Source organism: Pan paniscus, chromosome 21, assembly GCF_029289425.2.
Source record: "Pan paniscus chromosome 21, NHGRI_mPanPan1-v2.0_pri, whole genome shotgun sequence".
NCBI lineage: Eukaryota > Metazoa > Chordata > Mammalia > Primates > Hominidae > Pan > Pan paniscus.
Window position 1 is genome coordinate 41,040,587 of NC_073270.2, and position 22,395 is coordinate 41,062,981.

A 22,395-nucleotide genomic window follows, 5' to 3' on the forward strand; every position below is an offset into this window, starting at 1 on the left:
GACAGCTATGTGGGTAAGCAGCCCCCACTGCAGAGCTTTCTCCTAGAAGCTTTGATGTCGGGGAACCCTGGGGAGCCAGAGGGGTGAGAAACTGAAGTGAGGGGACTCTACTTGACCGTGGAGAGCATCTAGCAGGAAGAGGCTGTCTGTGAAATGCTGCCTGCTGCCCAGTTTTGCTGGAAGTCAGGAGCAGGAAACAAATCCAAGTGGGTAGAGAAGGGGTCCACAGTGGGCAGCTGCTACTACACCACGTGCTCATATCTGCCAGGACTCTGTGGGCCCAGCTGCTAGCGTAGCACTGGGCGCACAGTAAGCAATGAGGTGCACAGTGAATGAATGACTCAAAGTTCCTGAGGGCAGGAGACTACTCGATGCCTCTTTCTCTCTCTCTTCCCATTTCCCACTCCCTGGCCCAGTTCATGGTTGGACATACAGAAGGCGCTCCTTCTTCAGCGTCTAGTGCTGATGTGATCTGGTCAGAATTCTCTCAGGCTGGTCCTTGGTAACCCCACCTCTCATGATCCCCTGAAAGCCCAAGAGGAGGACCCACTGTTGCCAGGACTTGGGAGGGGAGGGAAAGGGTCGCTCACCTGTTTCCTCACATACTCTACCAGCAATTCAAGATGTCGAGGGTCTTCACATTTCCGGTTGAAGAAGGTTCTCCAGAGGGCAGCGGCCAGCCCATGATCATCTGAAAGGATCCCCTGGAACATACAGCACAGCAATGGTCTCCTGAGGGATCCACAGAGCCAGGACACAGACGGTGGGGATACTATGAACATGCTAGCAACCATGGAATCGGCTCAGAAGGGCCCTCCACGCACAAGAGGAAAATGGGGCAGTCACACAGTAGAGGTGGAAGGGGTCTTACAAGGGTATCTGGCCCAATCCCTTCATTTTATTACATACAGAGGGAGAACAGGGGGTCCAGAGGGGCCAAGCCACCAGTTAGGTGATGCAGAGCTGGGACTCAGGCAGTACTCCGTACTGCGCCTGGCCCAGGCAACAGTTGAGAGGCTGAGAAGAGAAACAGTAGCAGCAATGCTCCCCCTGCTGTCCACAGGGCACGGGCTGGGAATATTGTGAATGTATGTTTCTCCCAGGAATGGAGGTGGGCATGGACTGTGCCTTCTTGCTTGGTCCAAGGACCAAGGCAAGGCAACTGGTCCTTGGGGGAAGGGAGCCAGCCACCTTGTCTTCACTGTTACCCAACTCTGGGCCCAGCCTCTCCCTAAGTAGAGGAACAGGATGTTCAGCAGGATTGCTGGGGCCACAGAGGGCCAGGCTCAGAGCTTGCATGTGTGTGTGTGCCTAATGCTGCCTCTTTTGGCAGAGGAGACTTCTGTTGGGAAGCTTAAAGATTACAGAGCAAAATAAGAGCCCCAGCCACCAGCTAAGGACATTTTCTAGCTTGGACCTCTAGAGGAGGGAGGGCTGAGAGTCTTGCTTCCTGGGGTGAAGGTGGCTGATGGAACAGGCCCTAAGAAGTTGCTCTGTCCAGGTGCCAAGGTAGTGTGTGGAATCGATGTGCTGACTTGGAGTTAGAAGGGAGATCGAGTCCTAATTCCACCTCTGCCAAGATCAGTGATGGTGGCAGCTGACTAAACCAAAGTCTCAATCTTCTACTTCTTCAAAACAGATGAAGTTACCTGCTCTACTTACAGCATTCTTGAACTATTTGTTAAGTGTAATCTGTTGGATACAAAGATTAGGAGCATGCTTTGGCAGACAGCGGGGATACAGTCAAAACCGTGGGGTCTGGGAGCCAGAGCACAGAGTTCGAATACCAGCTGTGTCACTTGATGGCCATGCGGCCTTTAAGAAGCTATTAGCCATTCCTGAGCCTCAGTTTTTCATGAGTCAAACAAGCCTAATAATACCTATCCCACAGAGTTGCTGTGAGAATTAAGAAATACTGGCCATGAATGGCTCTGTAAGTGGTAAACATTACCCAAAGACCCAGGATCACTTTATTCGACATTTTATTGTGGTCTGTCCTCTTGGGCATTGTGGTATGTGAGGTCTGGCTCCAGGCCTGCTGCCAAAAAGGGCCATGTCCAGTATGGGGTGCTGACAGTTTGGTAGAAAAACATTCCACCTGTTCCAAATGCTCTCTGATAAACCCTCCTTACGGTTCCACAGCTTAGGACTGTCCTGGCACAATGGCTGAGTCAGGAAAACTGGCTTTTTCTGGCACATGGGGACAGGAGCAGAGGACAAGCTCAGGCACATCATCCTTCTGCAAACGATTTGCTAGCACAACAGCGTGCCTGTGTCTGCTGTGCCTGGGCACATGCCAGAGCGCTGCTGGCAGCAACCCACATGTGCTGTGCAGAAAGGAATGGGATTGGGAGCGGGTGTTATGGGGACCTGGAGAATGGGCAGAGCCCAGGATGGGAAAACAGGCAACTTTAGCAGCGGGTGAGATGGCTGGGAAGGGGCAAATTCATAATCAGGAATTCCTGAGCCATCAGAAGGAAAAGGATGACTCAGGACCCACTAATAGTGAGAACAACCCAACTGTTTCAGACTGTTAGGGTTCCCTCACACGCCTAGCTCCTAATGATTATGTTTGCCAAGTAGAATAGATGTTATATTCCCATTTGCTTTGCTTTGTTTTGTTTTGTTTTGAGATGAAGTCTCACTCTGTCACCCAGGCTGAAGTGCAGTGGCATGATCTTGGCTCAATGCAACCTCTGCCTCCCAAGTTCAAGTGATTCTCTTGCCTCAGCCTCCCAAGTAGCTGGGACTACGGGCATGCGCCACCACACCCGGCTAATTTTTTGTATTTTTAGTAGAGACAGGGTTTCACCATGTTGGCCAGGGTGGTCTCGAACTCCTGACCTCAAGTGATCTGCCTGCTTCGGCCTCCCAAGTGCTGGGATTACAGGCGTGAGCCACCACACCTGGCCTATATCCCCATTTGAAAGATAAGTAAACTGAGGCTTAGAGGCTAGCTAACTGATGGCTGAACTAGAACCAGCATGCATTGATGAGGTGGGGGATGATGACTGACCCACTCTAGTCAGAATACAGAACTTGGCATAGAGTGGGAGAGCAATCAGAATGGCTGAATACCCAGCACTTTGGGAGTCCAAGCTGGGTGGATCACTTGAGCCCAGGAGTTCAAGACCAGCCTGGACAACATGGCGAAACTGTTTCCACAAAAAAATATAAAAATTAGCCAGGCATGGTGGCACACAAGTGTAGTCCCAGCTACTCGGGAGGATGAGGTGGGATGATCACCTGGGCCTGGGGAGGTTGAGGATACAGTGAGCTGTGATCACACTGCTGCACTCCAGCCTGGGCAACAGAGTGAGACCCTGTCTTAGGAAAAAAAAAAAGAATAGCTGAATAAATCAACGAACACAACTTCAGCCTTCTTCCCACCACACTGCTAGTGTAAGGCAGTGAAAACAAATGAGAGACTAATCTGAGGGTGCACATTTCAAACTAAGAAAGCAGAAATGGAAGAAGGGTCCTGGGAACCAAACATGAGGGCACAGCGTAATTTCCCCCCAATCTAATCGGGTGCCTACTTGTTTTCCCTCGCGACACAATGAAGCATCCTTCAGAAATTAAGACACCTAGGTCTAGAGTAACTGAGAGGAAGCCAGGGGGATTGTTTCAGCTTTGGAGGGTTCTAGTTCTGATTAAGGGTTTAAAGTGGCAGAGTTCCACTGAGTGAAGATTGATTTGACATCACTATGTGCTCAGCATGATGCTAGGAACACAAGAGTCACAGCAATATGGTCTGAGCTCTCAGAGAACTTGCAATCTAGCTGAAGGGACAAAATCAGTGCACATCTAACAGCAGCACAGAGTAAAATCCCGGAGAATGAACACATGCCAAGCTGCACAGTGAGACTCAGCTACACTCTACATGGCTGCCTCCTTGTTCTACAGTCTTAGCTTTTATGACAACTCCTCAGAGAGATCTTCCTGGTCCACATCAAGTCATTCCCCCTGTTGTTCTCTCTCACTGCACTCTACTGTAGTTAGATATTTACTGCTTGTTTATCTGCTACTTGTTTACTATGTCTCTCAATTAGAAGGTAAGCTCTAGTGGGAAAGAGCCAGACCGTGTTTGTTTTATTCACCAATATATTCCTATGTATCACACATGGTAGACACTCAAAAGCTACCTGTTAAATGTATAATGAATAGATGGATGGGTGTGGAAATTCACAGTAAAAACACAAGTGATCCAGAGAGGTCAGGGAAACCTTTCTGAAGAAGTAGGCCTTTAAGAATTGGGAGGATTTAGCTGGGTGTGGTGGCTCACGCCTGTAATCCCAGCACTTTGGGAGGCCGAGGTGGGTGGATCACGAGGTCAAGATATCGAGACCATCCTGGGCAACGTGGTGAAACCCCGTCTCTACGAAAAATACAAAAAAATTAGTCAGGCATGGTGGCGCCTGCCTCTAGTCCCAGCTACTCAGGAGGCTGAGGCAGGAGAATCCCTTAAACCCGGGAGGTGGAGGTTGCAGTAAGCTGAGATTGTGCCACTGCACTCCAGCCTGGCAACAGAGTGAGACTCTGTCTCAAAAAAAAAAAAAAAAAAAAAAAAAAATTGGGAAGATTTGGAAAGCTGCAGATTTTTTTTTTTTTTTTTGAGACGGAGTCTCGCTCTGTCACCCAGGCTGGAGTGCAGTGGCGTGATCTCAGCTCACTGCAAGCTCCACCTCCTGGGTTCATGCCATTCTCCTGCCTCAGCCTCCTGAGTAGCTGGGACTACAGGCGCCCACCACCATGCCGGGCTAATTTTTTTTTTTTTTTTTCAGTAGAGATGGGGTTTCACCATGTTGGTCAGGCTGGTCTCGAACTCTTGGCCTCGTGATCTACCCACCTCGGCCTCCCAAAGCGCTGGGATTACAGGCGTGAGCCACTGTGCCTGGCCAGCTGCAGATTATTCTAAGCAAGAGAAAATATTCAAAATATTTACAGAGGGAGTGCCTACAAGGTACACCAGGCCCTGAACCAGACCCTAAAGCTGACCAAGATTCAGCTACTGCCCTCAACCCCTCATTGTTAGGTAGAGTCTCAGTCAGGCACAGCATGTTTATAGGGCAGTAAGGCAAACGGCCTAAGAGAGAGCACAAGAAATATAAAGGCAGATAGGGCACATAGCAATGGCAACAGTTCACAGAAGGCCTGGAAGTTCAGGGAGCAATTTGGACCTAATGTCATAGAAAACAGGGAGGTTCCCAAAGCGTCCAGGGAGGGGGAACAATCCAAGCAAGATTCTAGGAAAAGGTTGCTGTAGAACAGCGCTGTCCAATAGAACTTTTTGTGACTATGGAACTGTTCTGTATCTGCACTGTCCAAGATGGTAGTCACATATAGTAACTGAGTACCTGAGGATCTGAATTTTCCATTTTATTTAATTAATTTAAATTAAAATAGCTGCATGTGTTTAGTATCAAATAGCTCTAGCACCTTGTGACTCCAAGTGTGGTCTGCAAAATGGCTGCACCCCCATCACGTGCAGCTGTTAGCAATGCAGAATCTCAGGCCCCGCCCCAGACTTGCTGAGTCAGAATCTGAATCGTACCTAGGTCCTCTAGGTGACTCACATGCACATTAAAATACAGGAAAAACTTCTAGAATTGCACATTAAAATCACCTGGGAACTTTTACAACTACAGATGTCCACCTCCACCAATTAAATTAGAATCTTTGGGGGACAGGGCCCAGACACTGATATTTCTAAAAAGTGTCCCAGGTAATTAGTATATTTCCCCAAAATTTCCTGCTCTTAAAAGTCACCTTCGGGTGACTTGTTGAACCACCAGGCAGCACTCCTACTGAATTGTAATCTTCAGAGAGGTGATAAAGATTGAGATTTTAAAAGCACCCCAGGTGACTCCTGTGGTCAGGCACAGTTGGGTAAAATGGCTCTGCCAGAATGGACTGGATGGGGGACCAGAAACAAACACAATTCGGTACATTTTTATTAATACTGATGAAAGGATCGACTGAGCCAATAGAGCCACCTGCAATAAAGACCATAAACAAAGGCTCACAGAGAGGTGTACTTCTTCACTCCTAAGCCTCATCCTTTTCTATACTGTAAGGCTTCTACAATTACAATTCGTCCACTTTTATAATTGATATGTACACTTGAGCAATAATTCTCAATTCCCAACCCATAACCCCCGAAAGCTCATGTTAAGTTAATGATGTGTATAGTATGCAATGTAAATGCTCCCTTGTAATTCAGGATATCCAGTAGAATAGGAATCAGGAGACCCTATTTTAACAAAAGTTAAGAAACTGAACTCCAGTTTCTTAACTTTTGTCCTTTTATGCATTTCTCACTCTTTGACTACCACATGCCAAGCACTATGCCAGGCCACAGAAATGCAAACACAGTAGGCATTGCACTACCCAAAAAGAAATCCCCACCCAGCCAAGGTGACAGACAATGTGAATGTAGTAAGCACTGTGAGAGTGCAGGGAGGACGGAATGAGCTGAGTCACAGGAAGTTCAGGAACCGCTTCCCAGGAGGGGTCATGCTTGCATTAAATCTGGAGGTAACCACAAAATCAGTATAAAAGCATATGGTTAGTTTAAAATATCAGGTGTTCATTACACCATTCTTTCTACATGCTTGAAATCTCCACAATAAATGTTGGGGAGAAAAAAGATGAGATAGATGAACCTCAAGGGCATTATGTTAAGTGAAATAAGTCAGTCACAAAAGGTCAAAAATTGTGTGATTCTACTTATATGAATTATCTACAGTAGTCAAATTCATAGAGACATAAAGTCAAATGAATGGTGGTTGCTAGGGGATATGAGGGAAGGAGGGAATAATTATTGTTCAATAGGGACAGAGTTTCAGTTTGGAAGATGGAAAAGCTCTGGAGATGAATGGTGGTGACGGTGCAAAGCAATGGGAATGTACTTTATGCTACTAAACTGTACACTTAAAAATAGTTAAAATGGTACATTTTATGATATGTATATTTTACAATTTTTTTAAAAAGATGAGGCCAGGCGTGGTGGCTCACGCCTGTAATCCCAGCACTTTGGGAGGCCAAGGCGGGCGGATCACAAGGTCAGGAGATCGAGACCATCCTGGCTAACACAGTGAAACCCTGTCTCTACTAAAAATACAAAAAATTAGCCGGGTGTGGTGGCGGGCGCCTGTAGTCCCAGCTACTCAGGAGGCTGAGGCAGGAGAATGGCGTGAACCCGGGAGGTGGAGCTTGCAGTAAGCAGAGATCGCGCCACTGCACTCCAGCCTGGGTGACAGAGCAAGACTCCGTCTAAAAAAAAAAGATGAGATAGATCCAAATGTCCTGATGTGGAAGGACACCCAAGATACATACTTCAGTGAAAAAAGCAAGTTGCAGAATCGTGTGTCTAGTGTAACTCCAGTTGCATAAAGAAGGAACAGACAAAGGTGCTTGTCTATGCACAGACAACATTTGGAAGGACATCCAATAAACTAGAAATTAAGTTTTCGTCTGGAGCAGGGTAGGAAATAGGTCTTCTAATTTCGTTTTTTTTGAGACCAAGTCTCACTCTGTTGCCCAGGCTGAAGTGCAGTGGCGCAATCTCAGCTCACTGCAGTCTCCGCCTCCCAGGTTCAAGAGACTCCGCCTCTCATGCCTCACCTTCCCAAGCAGGTGGGATTACAGGCGCATGCCACCATGCCTGGCTAATCTTTGTATCCGTAGTAGAGACGGGGTTTCACCATGTTGGTCAGGCTGATCTCAAACTCCTGACCTCAGCTGATCCACCCGCCTCGGCCTCCCAAGGTGCTAGGATTACAGGCGTGAGCCACTATGCCTGGCCAGGTCTTCTGATTTCTATTTCAACCACTTATGTACAGGTTTACAAACTTTTATTTTTATTTATTTATCTTTTTTTGAGACGGAGTCTCACTCTGTCACCCAGGCTAGAGTGCAGAGGCATGATCTCGGCTCACTGCAACCTCCGTCTCCCAGGTTCAAGCGATTCACCTGCCTCAGCCTCTAGAGTAGCTGGGATTACAGGCACCCATCACCATACCTGGCTAAGTTTTGCATTTTTAGTGACACGGGGTTTCACCATGTTGGCCAGGCTGGTCTCGAACTCCTGACCTCAAGTGATCTGCCCACCTCAGCCTCCCAAAGTGCTGGGAGCCACTGCGCCCAGCCAGTTTTACAAACTTTCAAAATGAATATGTATTGCTTTCATAATTAAAGCAAAAAAAAAAAGTGTATACTTTGCCTGGCAGACCATGCTGTTTACGTGAATATCCTCCTCTCTCTGGGAGCACATGGGGCTAAGACAGTGTCTCATTTGCCTCTGTCCCTCCATCCAGCACCCAGCAGCCACTCAACAAATGCTGACTAGTTGAATGGTTTGACCATATTATATACTGCTTTCTTTCCCAAACATGTGGCATGTTTCCCAAACTTGCTCAGCACATTCATTCTCGCTGCCCAGTTGATGAATATGAAGAAATAAATACTACGCCATGGTGGTAGCCAGTAACAATGGTCCCTGCGGCTTCCCTCGGAGGCTCTCATCAAAAGCCTTTGCTGGGGGAGGCCACTGTCCTGCCTAAGCCTTGGCAAACAATCTTACCTCATCATATCCCAAGATCGCTGCATAGAAATGATTTGTCATGAGGATCATGTTCTTCTTCAGGATATAGGGATTAACCTACAGAAACAAATGGCAAAAACAAAAGTTTGAAAGAAAGAAAGAAAAAAACCCAAAAAGTATGATCTTTGACTCTTAGCTGTCACAGACTCTTAGTAGAACAGAGAGACGGCCACTAACAAGTCAAGCTGCCAGTCCATTCTCAATTCCCTGATGTGTCAGGATTCTCCCCAATTTGCCAAATTCTTTTAGGTTTTGATCTCAAATTACACAAGTCAGCTTAATGAACTGAGCCCCAATCACATGTTTAGTTTTGTGCTAGATCCTATGAACCAAGTATAAGAAACAGTTTCTTGATTGGAGGAGCACAGTCCAATGTAGGAAAATAGGCATATAAAAAATAATTACACCGCAACATGTTGCCTCAAATCCTATTCTAAACATGCTGAGTGATAAATGGGTTTTAGTTTTACCTGCTTGAGGGAGCTGGTAAGGGCTCTCTAGGAGGTAACATTTAAGTGAACCTTGGAGGAGGAGGAGTTTGACAGAGGAGAGTGAGGGGGAGGAGGAAGAGAGAGCATTCTAGACAGAGCAAGGTGTGCAAAGGTGCAGAGGCTGGAAAGAAAATGGTGCAGGGAGGGTGTCAGGGAGGGTGAATGGGCAGGATCACAAGAAAGTTATGTTGAGACTAGGTTAGGAAACATCTTAAGGGCCACTCAAAAGAGTTTGTCGTGATGAAAAAACAAAGAGAAGGAAGTGGTCAGAGGTGGGAAGAGGAGGGAGAGAGGCAGGACTCTGAGAGACATGCTGAGGAAAAAGGGGGGCCTCTGAGGCCATGGAAAGGAGGGACGAACAAAGCAGGGGCAACTCTGAAGCAAGAAGAATGTTAAAGTTAAGAGATCATTTTGGCTGGGCGGTGGTTCATGCCTGTAATCCCAGCACTTTGGGAGGCCAAGGCAGGCAGATCGCTTGAGCCCAGGAGTTTGAGACCAGCCTGGGCAACATGGCGAAACCCCATCCCTACAAAAAAATACAAAAATTAGCCTGGCATAGTGGTGCATGACTGTAGTCCCAGCTACTTGGGAGGCCGAGGCTGCAGTGAGCCAGGATCGCGCCACTGCACTCCAGCCTGGGCAACAGAACGAGAGCCTGTCTCAAACAAACAAAAACTCAGAGACTGTTTTAGAAATGCAATTCTGGTGAGATGGTTGAGAGCCCAGTAGAACTCCTCTCTCCTCTTGGGGAACAGCCTGGCCTGGAGGATCTTCAGGGCCCAGAGTGCAGTTCGCTGAATGCCTTCAATAGGGTACAACTCTGACCTCCAGACAGTAACACGCTGTAAGGCAGGGTCCACGTTTTATTCCTCTTCAGGATCCCAGCAGAAAGCCAGTGCAATGTATAGCACAGAGTAAGGACTCTGACTATCTGAACTGATGGTTTTGGAAACAGCCAAAAGGCATTTGGAACTTTATGTGGAGAACAAGATTTGTGCTTAACAACTCTGACGGTGACCATGCCCACAGTCATCTCATTTACCAAGCACCTGTCATGGGCTGGGAGGTAGATGTGTTACAGTCACTCAGACTGTAAGTGACTGTGTGAGAGACTCAGACTGGTGAAGTGATGCCTTGTGTCGCACAGCAAATTCATGATAAAGCTGAGATCAGCATCCAGGTCAGTCTGAATCCAGAGTCCACGCTCCTTACAGTCTGACAGGGTTCTGCTTCTGGGAGGATAATTTTACTTTGGGTCACAAATCAAAGACTGAGTGATTTTATCCTGTGGCTCATAACGAGTCTCGGAAGAAATGTAGAAAGGGTGATCTGGATTTAGACTCAGAAAACCTGGGTTCAAGTGATAGTTTTGCTATGTACACAGGATGTTATCTTAAGCAAGTCAACCTGAGTCCATTTCCTTTTTCTTTTTTGAGACAGAGTCTCGTTCTGTCACCCAGGCTGGAGAGCAGTGGTGTGATTTTGGCTCACGGCAACCTCCGCCTCCCGGGTTCACACCATTCTCCTGCCTCAGCCTCCCAAGTAGCTGGGACTACAGGTGTCCGCCACCATGCCCAGCTAATTTTTTCTATTTTTAGTAGAGACGGGGTTTCACCGTGTTAGCCAGGATGGTCTCGATCTCCTGACCTCGTGATCCACCCGCCTCGGCCTCCTAAAGTGCTGGGATTACAGGCATGAGCCACCGCACCCGGCCCATTTCCTTTTTTTTTGAGACAGAGTCTCGCTCTCTTGGCCAGGCTGTAGTGCAGTGGCATGATCTCAGCTCACTGCAATCTCTGCCTCCCGGGTTCAGGCGATTCTCCTGCCTCAGCCTCCCGAGCAGCTGGGATTACAGGCACCTGCCACCATGCCTGGCTATTTTTTTTGTATTTTTAGTAGAGATGGGGTTTCACCATGTTGGCCAGGCTGGTCTCGAACTCCTGACCTCAGGCGATCAGCCCGCCTCGACCTCCCAAAGTGCTGGGATTACAGGCGTGAGCCACTGCACCCGGCCCCTTTCCTACACACAGGGCTATTTGGAAGAGCACGTGAGTTAGCATGCATTCATTCATTAATTTAATAATGTATGTATGCTGAAAGCCTTGGTAAACTGCAGAATGCTCTGCAAATGTAAGGAATTATAAGTAATAATTTCTGGTTTGTTTACATAAAACCAAAACCAGTTCCAATGCTTTACAGCCATGGATAATTTTCAAAAATGAAAGGATTGTGAAGCTCAAGGCTGGAAAATGTAGACTGGATGTAACTAGGAGTGCAAACCATGACCTATCCCACACACCTTCAACCAGGGCCACATTAGCCATCCATCCTTGGTGTTCTCACAGCTCTCTGGGCATATTTTCTGCCTGGGTACACAGGTGGTTTAGAGCCGCTTATGCACCTGTCTCTGCCATTAGTCTGGGAGCTACTCAAGGGTCATAGGAACCATGTCTAATTAATCTCGGCACCCCCATCATCTGGTCCAGAGCCTAACCCAGAGCAGGGGCTAAGACAGGCTTGCTGGTAACTGAATTTTTACAAGGGCCTGTGTACTACGCCATGCATAGCATGTTCTATCCAACTAGTGTTTTGGGGGATTTTCTTCTTCTTCGCCTTTCTTTCCCCCTGTTGAATACCTTCTGTGTTTCTGGAATTTCAGAAACATATACTGCCAAACTTCTACTGTCCCATCTTCCAGAAAGGCTGGGGTAAAGGGAAGAGTCAAGAAACAGGCCAGAGCTAGAGTTCATTCCTTCTGTCATGTGAGGATGAGACTACAACTCAGACCTCCTGATACCCATACTTGGAGGCTCTCCCTACTCCCACATGAGTTGTTCTCCTAACTGTGTTAGGAATAATCGCAGCCACGAACGGATGATATCAGAGGTGTCAAACAGTAAGGCAGGAGCATCTCTCAGAGGAAAACATTCACTGAACCTGCCTAGCAGAGCTAGTTTATGTCATGTATCACACCATTAAGCTTTGGAGCAGGAAGGGCCCTCAGAGATTACCTAGCTCAATACCCTTGAGGAAAGGGTGAACTGAAACCCAGAAAGAAGAGACTTATTCAAGATCACACATCAAGTTAGTATCAGAGCCAGGATTAGAACCTGATTTCTGGGTAAGTGCTTTTCCTACTTTGCCATCTGCAGGGCATTTCCAGAGATCATCAACACATTCATCTGCAAACCTCAGTTCTTGCTTTCCAGCAAGGCCCACAAACATACAAACACATTTTCTCCTCTTGGGATACACCTGCATTCTGGTTGGCTACTGCCCAGGAAAAACGGAGTGCAAGAGTAGAGTTCCTTACTAGCAAGGCTCCTTGACTTCCTGGTCCTATATTCTAACTCCAGTGACCTGTAAGCTGCCTCTCCCTTCACCTCTAGCTGAGACAATGGCAAGCTGCCACAGCTAGAAATGCTTTTCAGATATCATCACCCAGGCTGGATTAGATCATGAAAAGGGGCCTTTCTGGAAGAGGGTGGAAGTGAGATCAGTACAGACACGTGATCTGCAGGCAACAGGTGAGGGCAAGTGACAGCACCTTCCTCAACTACCGGACTCACTCGGCGGGGCCCTTCTAGCTAGTCCAGCAGCCAAGGGGAGCAGGATATTCGCTCTGGTGAATCCCTGTTGGATTTTATTCCCTCATTTAAGTTTTTGGTTGCTGGTGTGCAGGTTCCCCGCCTCTCCACTGCCAGATCATTCTATATGGAGCACTCTGCCCATGACTACACAGCTGCACCCAGCAGAAGAGAAACTCCTCCCAGATAGTGTTGGGCCGTTCTCTTATTAAACTCATCCTTTCCATAATGCTTTGCTTTTCATAAAAACCCATACATACACCACCACAAGGAAAAGGTTCCTTTTATATCAGTTACTCATATTTTCCCATTTATTTAAGCCATTAAAATTCATGCAGATATTTTATAAGCCACCAGGATTCAGTGACTGGTATTACTGAATGTTTAATAATAAACTAAACAGAAGAAATCAGAGGGTTAAATGATGACTGCAATTCCTGTAATGACTTAATTAAATTTTTATTGAGTACATAAACTATGATGTCACCTCTAGCCAACCATAGGCCTGCTTTCCCAGCATGTCACAGGGAGGGAGCACTCAATAGGAGGCTCGGCTAAATGAGCAGCAGGGCTCAGCTGAAATGGGGAGGGGAGTGAGGCTCATGTAACACACTCAATAAATTATCCGTTCATTTTTAAACAAAGTCCATGAGTTATAATATATTTGCCATGCACTTTTTATGACATAATAAAAATGTTACCTTAAGGATTACTTAACACATACTACAAATGTTATAGCAGAGGCAGGCACAAGGGGCAAAGAAAACAAACACAAGCAGGCCAGGGACGGGTCCTGGAGTTTATGTCCCCGGGGAAACAGCATAGTATATTAAAAAGGGAATGCAAAAAAAAAAAGGAAGGGATGCAAGAGTTCAGGGTTACTAATCAGCAGATTAATGAATGAGACAACCAACAGGGAACACAAGTAAGGCAATAATGAATCTTGCAGGGCACATGTTTAATTAAAGTAGCATTCTCAAGGAGGAATATTAGCTTTAAAGAGATGCCAGTTCATCTGAGGCCAATTCGCTGCTCTCTTTCCCCTTTTCACTGTTGCTGCCTTAAAGATATTTATGTGACTGCTTAACAGAGGAACCAGACTATGTGGATACAGGGACTGATGGGAGATCAAGTTTTAACTCCTCCATGGACTCTACAAGGCTTCTATTGATCTGCTCTTGGCCATCTTTTTTGCCTCCCCTCCTCTTGCCTCCCCACCTTACTTCACCCTGCAGTCAGTAAAGTATGTGCACAGATACATCATGCTGTCATCTATTTCTTAGTCATACTGCTGCCAGGAATCCTTCTCTTCTTTATCCACTGATGGAAGGGATGCTGACTCCTTATCCTCTAAGACTTAGCACACATATTTTCTCTACTAAGTCTGCCCTCTCCCCCGTCTACAGGTGCCCCAAAGTGATTCAAGTCTGGAGACGGGTCCCATCATTCATTATTTACCAAGTGCCAATAACTGTGCTACAACTTTACACATTAGCCCACTTAAACCTTCCCAAGGACTCTAAGAGACAGGAACTGTTACTGTCTCCACTTTAGAGAAGAGGAATCTGATGTTTGGGAAAGTTAAAGCTAGACAGCTAGGAAATAGTGGGGTCAAGATAAGAATACAGAGCAATCCAACTCCATTGCCTACCTGTGTTGGAACAGACACTGGAAGGAATGTAGCTGCCCCTTCCTGTGCCCCACAGCTCAGGCTATCTGCAGAGGCAGAACTAAGAAATGCTAATGTGGTCTTGGGTAAACACAACTCAGAGATTCCAGTTCCAGTGGCAGCTAGAGACAGCCACCAGATGGGTCATCAGTGGCCGGTTACTAATACATCAGATATCCCTAGTAGAGCCAAGCTCCACTCCTGGGAAAACCTGAGGTTGAGAGTGGGTGTAATTATGGTGGGGGAATGGGAAAACAGAAGAAAGTTGGTATGGAAAACACTGATGAGCATGAAGGTGAGAATAAGCTTTAAGGTTACTGGCTTGAAGCAAAGTTGCTAACAGTAGCAGACTTAGAATTTGCTGGAATGAATGAATGACAAAGGACAGCTAGAGTTGCTGGCTGAAGCCTAAGGACTATATCAAATTCATCATAAGGCAACAATGCAACACAAGATTGTAGGTCATGTTTTAGTTTGCTGTAGTAGACAGTAATGCCACCACCAATGCTTTGCAGTGCCAACGCCATGTTCTACAGTCATTGTGCGGCAACAGGCTGATGTGCACATCAGCTAGCCTATTTAAAGTTCAGGTTAGAAATTAGCCCACTGTGGAATATTTTGTGAGATACTTAGAAACAGAGTAATAGTAGATAGACAAGAGAGACGGGGGACATGGAGAGACCAAATAAAAAAGTCTACCTGTTAACTCACATGCATTACGACTGAAAGATCTATTGAGGGTCTTTTAGCAATGATGACAAAATACAAACAAAACTGTGTGTGTGTGTGTGCGCGTGCGCACTCAGGCGCGCATGCATATTGAGCAGTTCCAGAAAAAGCTGTTTATACCAAGAATAAAAAGAAAAATATTTTAAATGAAAGACAATTTCTTTTTCTCTTTTTAGAAAATAATGTGAACATTTAAATAGAGTATGTTCCCGTTGCGATGAAAGGCCAACCTAAACCCAGCATGAGGAGGTCCATTTTAAAATCCATTTTAAACATTTCAAACTTTTAATGTACAAGGGAAGCTTGCTATGATGACATGCTGTTTAAAAATATTCCCTTATTGGCTGGGCAAGGTGGCTTACGTGTATAATCCCCATGCTTTGCGAGGCCAAGGCAGGTGGATCACTTGAGGCCAGGAGTTCAAGACTAGCCTGGACAAAAAAGTGAGGTCCTGTCTCTACAACATAGTAATAATAATACAAACCCCTTTCTTATTTATTTTGAAAATTCTAGTTTTGCTGCTTGGGATCTACATGTTCAAGACTGCATAGCCTGATAGTGTGCTGAAAAACAAGGGACATGGTTGGCAGACAGAACTGCAGAACCAGCAGCCCTAATTTCTATATAGTCACGAAGTACAGGAGTCCTTCCCTCAGGCTTGGAAAATAGCCAAGAGAGAAGAGATGTATGTCCTCAGAAATTCTAGTCATTTGTCCAGCTGAGAAAACATGAGAACACATAATATTAAGTCCACAATCATCTTCAAAAGGAGCTGATGAGGTACACTACAGTTCTGGGATGATCAAACTACCATGGCAATTTAACTTTCGTCTATTTTAGGGCATTTGAATAAGGGGAAAATTATAGCTATAATCTACTTTGGTTTCTGGAAGCTTTTTGTAGTATTCCACATGACAAGTCTCATGCATATTCATTAGAGAAGCCAACACCTGGCTTGAAAGAGTCGCAGTTTCAACAACAGCACTGATGGTGCGGAGTCCTAAAGGAAATAATCCTGGGGACTATCTAAAATCCGTACTGATAATAATGATGACAGTGATGGTCGTAACAATGATTACACAATGCATTTAATAATATTTTCATTTTATTATCTTATTTGTGCCTCACAACCACAACCCTGCCCTCGAGGAGCTCACAGCCAAAATGCTATTGTTGTCCTGATTCTATAAACAAGGAAACAGAAGCTCAAAACTGTTAAGTAGCCAGGTGCGGTGGCTCACGCCTGTAATCTCAGCACTCTGGGAGGCTGAGGTGGGCCGATAACCTGAGGTCGGGAGTTCGAGACCAGCCTGGCCAACAGTGAAACCCCGTGTCTACTAAAATACAAAAAATCAGCTGGGCATAGTGGCGCACACCTGTAGTCCCAGCTACTCAGGAGGCTGAGGCGGGGGAACCATTGAACCCGAGAGGCAGAAGTTGCAGTGAGCCAAGATTGTGCCACTGCACTCCAGCCTGGCAACTGAGCAAGACTCTGTCTCAAAAAACAAAAACAAAAACAAAAACGTTAAGTCACTTGTAGTCAAATCACATCCTGCTTGTAAGTGACAGTGCTGGGACTTTTAACTCAGATGGTCAGTCTCTAAATCTACTATCTTTTCTTTTTTTTGAGACGGAGTCTCGCTCTGTCACCCAGGCTGGAGTGCAGAGGCACCATCTCGGCTCACTGCAAGCTCCGCCTCCCGGGTTCACGCCATTCTCCTGCCTCAGCCTCCTGAGTAGCTGGGACTACAGGCGCCTACCACCATGCCCGGCTAATTTTTTGTATTTTTAGTAGAGACGGGGTTTCACCGTGTTAGCCAGGATGGTCTCGATCTCCTGACCTTGTGATCCGCCCGCCTCGGCCTCCCAAAGTGCTGGGATTGCAGGCGTGAGCCACCGCACCTGGCCGAGCAAGATAATTCCATTTACACCCACTAGGATGGCTATAATTTAAAAAGAAAAGAAAAATAAGTATTGGCAAGGATGTAGAAAAACTGAAACCCTCATGCATTGTTGAAGAAAATGTAAAATGGTACAGCCACTGTGGAAAACAGTTTGGCGGTTTCTCAAAAGGCTGAACATAGAACTACCGTATAGCCCAGCAATCCCACTCCTAACTATATGTCCAAAAGAATTGAAAGCGGGAATTGGAACTGATATATTTGTACACCAATTTTCATAGTAGTATCATTTATGATAGCCAAAAGGTGGAAACAACCCAAGTGTCCAATGACAGGGATAAACAAAATGTGGTACACACATACCAAGGGATATTATTCAGCCATAAAAAGACATAAAATTTTGATATATGCTATAACATGGATGGACCTTTAAAATGCACTCATAAATGCATTATGCTTAATGAAATAAGTCAGACACGGAAGGACAAATATTGTATAATTTGATTTATATGAGGTACTTAGGTACCTTCAGAGACAGAAAGAATAGTCTACCCGGGGCTGATGGGAGGAAGAAAGGGAAAATTATTATTTAGTGGGCACAGAGTTTTTGTTGGGGATAATGAAAATGTTTTGGGTATAGATAATGAAAATTGTTACACAACACTGTGAATGTACTTAATGCCACTGAATTGAGCATTTATGAATGGTCAAAATGATAAATATTATGTATGTATATTTTACCACGATAAAGGAAATCCCAGTTACAAACAGTTCTTCTCAGACAGGCATTTCAATCTGTGACTTAACCATGTGTGTATTAAAGCCTCTCTTAGGACACTTATCCATTCGGCACAGTGGTATCATGAGCTAACTGATGTTCCTCACCAGACTATAAACTGTCTTGGTACAGAATTCTACGTTGCATTGTACATGTTTGATAAGCACGTATTGAGTACCTGCTGTATTCTACTGTGGTATATGCTGGAGGTAAAAAAATCAATAAAACACAGTACTTGTCCTCAAGAAGTTTACAATCTCACGTGGGAGACACACCTAGCACGTTGTATGTAAAAAATGGTAACGGTATAGGGACTGAAAGGCTTGAGAGAAGAGGCAACATTTATTACAGTGGGTATTAAAGGGTCAACAGGTATGTTCAGACAGAAAGAATGGTATGTGTAAAGGCACAGGGAGGTGAACAAGTACAGCATTTTCAAAGGGAAGTTTGTAAAAAAAAAAACAAAAAAACACACACACACAAAAACAAAAAAACACAGAAGCTGCTCATGGTGGCAAGAATCAGAAGGTGGAGCTGGAAGGGCAGTTTGTGTGAAATTGTAAATGGCCCTGAATGCCAGCCACATGAAAGAAAGAACAAGGAAGGGGTTTAAGCACAGGGAAATTGCATGGACAGATTTATTTTCAAAAAGTAACCCTAGAAGTACAGATCACAAAGTTGGGGGAAGGTCCAGAGGCAGGAAAACCAGAGGAGGCTGCTACAATGGTCTAGATGAGAGTCTGTAAGGAACAGAAACAATGTTAAGTGACAACACGAACAAAGAGGAAGGCATGCTTTTGAGAGAAATGACTACAGCCAGAGCAATGGGATTTGATTATCGAGTAGATGAGGAGGAGGAAAGGGGAGGCCATGACTTGCATGTAATCAGACCTCACTGAAGAAAGTGGAGAGAACAGAAAGATGAAAACGGAATGCAAGTTATACGCAATCATACACTGATGACTTTCTGACCCTGGCAGTGCCAAGCGTAGACAACCAGTCTTGTATGATTTTAGCAATCACCATGCCCTTCATGTCTCCTATGTTGTGGTAATGGAAAATCTTACTTGGATAAGATGTAATATGAGCAAGATGTGTATTTAGTTTGAGCCCGGCAGGCATCTCCAGTGGAGCACAGGCATAACACACCAGGGCCTAGGAGCCTGAGCCCCTTTTCCAGTAATTTGTTCACTACATGTAGTTCGGTATCATTACTCCGGGCCCTCTGCATTCTGACTGCAGCCATGAGGTCTGATTACCGTCAGCAAGAAGACGCTGACACACTCAGGTTTCCAGAGACACTTGGAGGCTGCTAATTGCACCCTGAGCCTCATGACTGCATTTATGAGCGCAGAAAAGCTGCAGGCACTACTTGGCTTTTTAAATTATTTTCTATTAAATTTAGGCAGACTGGGTACAGTGGAAAACTACAGGATGCTTGTTCCACATCACTACCAACCATGTCAACTGCACAGACACAAAAGGCAAACAGGTGAATATAGATCAACAAGTTGGTCAGTTCTTTGCTAATAGAGCTGAGCCACTGTCACTTGTCATGGATGCTGAGGCCCTGAACAACCTAGAGGATCTAAAGGCAACACTGAGATCACTGACCCGAGTCCTTTCCCAGCGATCCTAAAATAGATATCATGTTGCCCAGATGGCAACATTTTCTCAGAGGACCCAAAATTTAGCCCCTTACTGATCTTGAGGTTCCTGACCCTTCATCCAACAGCCCTGCCTTCTTCTTCTCCACAGCAATGAAGAGTGAAAGGGGCGGGGTCACCCTAATGAACCGAATCACAGGAGTTAACTGCTAACTCCACCTGGGCACAATGGGTCAGACCAAAGTCTAAAGCTCAAAACAGTAAAGCAGACATTTACATTGTTTTACACAGGTCACAGAATGTTTGTCTTTCACTGCTGTGTCCTAACTGCTCACTGTTCAGAGCTGTACAATTGCCAAAATACTGACCCAATGGTTATCTGAGAAAGAGGCTGTTCCCTGCTGAAGACATGAGGAAGCAAAGGCTCAGAAAGGTCAAGTGACTCACCCAATTATCACTTGGCTAATAAATGGTCAAGAGGTTCACAGAGACAAGGTCTTCTGGCTCCTAGTCCAAGTTTTTTTGTTTGTTTTAAGGCTCAAACAGAATTGCCACTCAGTGGATAGTTTGTACATTCCTGTAGAAGCATCCTGGGAATGGCTGAGCCTGGATCCCAGGTAGAAGCCATATGATCATTCTTACTTAAGTAGTGAGGTGGTCAAGGTTGAGGCCAAGAGTGAGGTTCAGATATCCCTTAAAATGGAATTGACAGAGCCGGGTGCAGTGGCTCATGCCTCTGTAATCCCACCACTTTGGGAGGTTGAGGCAGGCAGATCACCTGAGGTCAGGAGTTTGAGACCAGCCTGGCCAACATGGTGAAACCCCGTCTTTACTAAAAATACAAAAATTAGCTGGGCATGGTGGTGGGTGCCTGTAGTCCCAGCTACTAGGGAGGCTGAGGCAGGAGAATTGCTTGAACCAGGAGGCAAAGATTGCAGTGAGGTGAGATTACGCCACTGCAATCCAGCCGGGGCAACAGAACAAGACTTTGTCTCACAAAAAAAGGAAAAAAAAAAAAAAATCATGGAACTGACACAGCCTGTGAGTTCTGAGAGTGACTCCATCTTTATAGGGTAATTCTCTTTTGTCCTCTTTTCTCAGTAAAATGTTCTTAGAAAGGTATTTTATCCAAAGGAAAGAGACAAACTCAGTTAGAATGCTGTATGTTAAAGAGATGATCTCTTTGGTGTTCTGTATTTAAGTCCCAACTCAGACCTAGGAAACGCACTGAAATCTAAGTAAATTTTGGGCCCCAACAGCCCTGTTTCCCCACCTGGTGAGTCTGAAAGATTAATCACTCTGAGCCTCAGTTTTTCCATCACAACTATGCAAAACCACCTTTCCTTTTTCCTTTTCATATTAACAGATGAAAATGCTTAACAGTAAGTAAATTAGTAGTGGCAAACATCTATTTCGCTCTCAGGCATTGTTTAAAGAACCTCACATGTGATAACTCATTTATCCCTCACAATGCTACAAGTGATGTAAGGTGGGTATTACAGTTATGTCTATTTTACGGAGAGAAAACTGAGGCATAGAAAGGAAACAGGCATAGAGACCTTGCCCAAGGTCACATGGCTAGGGCAGGATTTGAGTCCAAACTGGCTTCAGTATGTGAGCACTCTCAACTACTCTGTGATACTGCATTGGAAAGGAGGTTATAAACTCAACCCAATCCCCCACTTGGAGATGAGGGCCTGGAAGTCTCTGAAGCTTCTCTCAGGACCTTGGGGCTCACCTACTCTCCTGCCTCATCCTCCCATCACACTCAGCCCTGCCCTGGGATAACTCCTGGAAGAAGCCTGCAGTGAACACAAAACAAAAAAGCAAGTGAACTCATATCTTTCTCGTTCGTCTGTTTCGTGTGGAAGTGAATCCAGGAAAGATTCAACTTCCTTTCTCAGCATAAACTAGATTGTAAGCCCTGTAAGATCACTTATCTCTGGTATATTATCTACCAACCACATTCAGGGATTAGCATATGGTGAGAGACAAAAATGTTCCTTGAATAAATGAATGAAACGATTCTTAATAAAACCATACAAATTAATAATGCTACTGGATCTAGAGGAAATACATTCAATATTGCCTTCATCAAATGTATTCAGCACTACCCAGGCATCAAGCACTGTTTTAGGAGCTGAGGCTACAGCAGTAAACAAGAGACAATTCCCGAACTCCGGGAGTTTAGGATGATTAGTCAGGCTGCTGAATGATTTGCAGAATGAATCTGAGATGAAGAGAGTCAAGAGGCAGGAGGACCAGTGAAGAAGCAGCCGACAGTGAGTTTAGGTGAGAGGTCAGGACTGGATCTGAGCATCAGTAGGACAGCTGAGGCCCTGATAGTGGTTGTTTTAAAGAAGGGCTCCTTATTAGTTCCTCCTGCTCCTTTGAGAACCAGGCACGTCACATTGATGGCAAGGATCACTGACATTCAGAAAGACCAGCTAAAGAGAGGACAATGAACATGGAAAAACAAGTCCCTCCACTCTAGCTGGGCCCCTTCAGCTCCAACCAACCCCACAGGGCCATTCACTCAGCATTTTGGGGGAAACAAAGTGAGAAAAGAGTGTTACAGCTGCCTCATCAATGGATCCAGAAATACTCATGGCGCACCCAGGGCAGCTGAAAGAAACATCTGTCTCTACTGTATCCTAGGTCTGACCTCAGAGCCTCCAGAACTTTTTTACATAGCCCCACCCAGATCCTGGTGAAGCTACTGCCCTCTGGTGGTACCCAATGCAGGGGTTAAGCCCACAGGAGAAAAGAGTCTTGTGGTAGGACATGGAGTGAGAGGCATAGTCAACCCCAAGAGCTCGTCACAGTGCCTGTATGTCTTACTACTGCAACCACTGCTTTTTCCAAAGACGCTATTTACAGAAAACTCTGGTTAAAATGCAAGAGTTATCTGGGACCATTAAAACAGATCCTGTTGGCATCCCTTAACGATTTGGCATGAATTTAATCAGGTAAATTGCAGTGTAAGTATAGAATTGATTCTAAGAAGATAGGGTTAGGAATAGACTCT

General features: G+C 45.5%; 1 protein-coding gene across 4 annotated transcripts in view; it reads right to left on the reverse strand.

Moving 5' to 3' along the window:
- Nucleotides 1-22,395, reverse strand: part of LOC100983071 (ubiquinol-cytochrome c reductase complex assembly factor 1) — a 109,089-nt gene that overhangs the window by 3,494 nt on the left and 83,200 nt on the right. For all 4 annotated transcript variants that reach the window (XM_003831845.5, XM_003831847.5, XM_034947661.3 and 1 more), the window contains 2 exons: nucleotides 8,585-8,662; nucleotides 591-704 (listed from right to left, as the gene is read on the reverse strand). In XM_003831845.5, coding sequence (XP_003831893.1) covers nucleotides 591-704; nucleotides 8,585-8,662 — 192 coding nt within the window. The remainder of the gene's footprint in view (nucleotides 1-590; nucleotides 705-8,584; nucleotides 8,663-22,395) is intronic.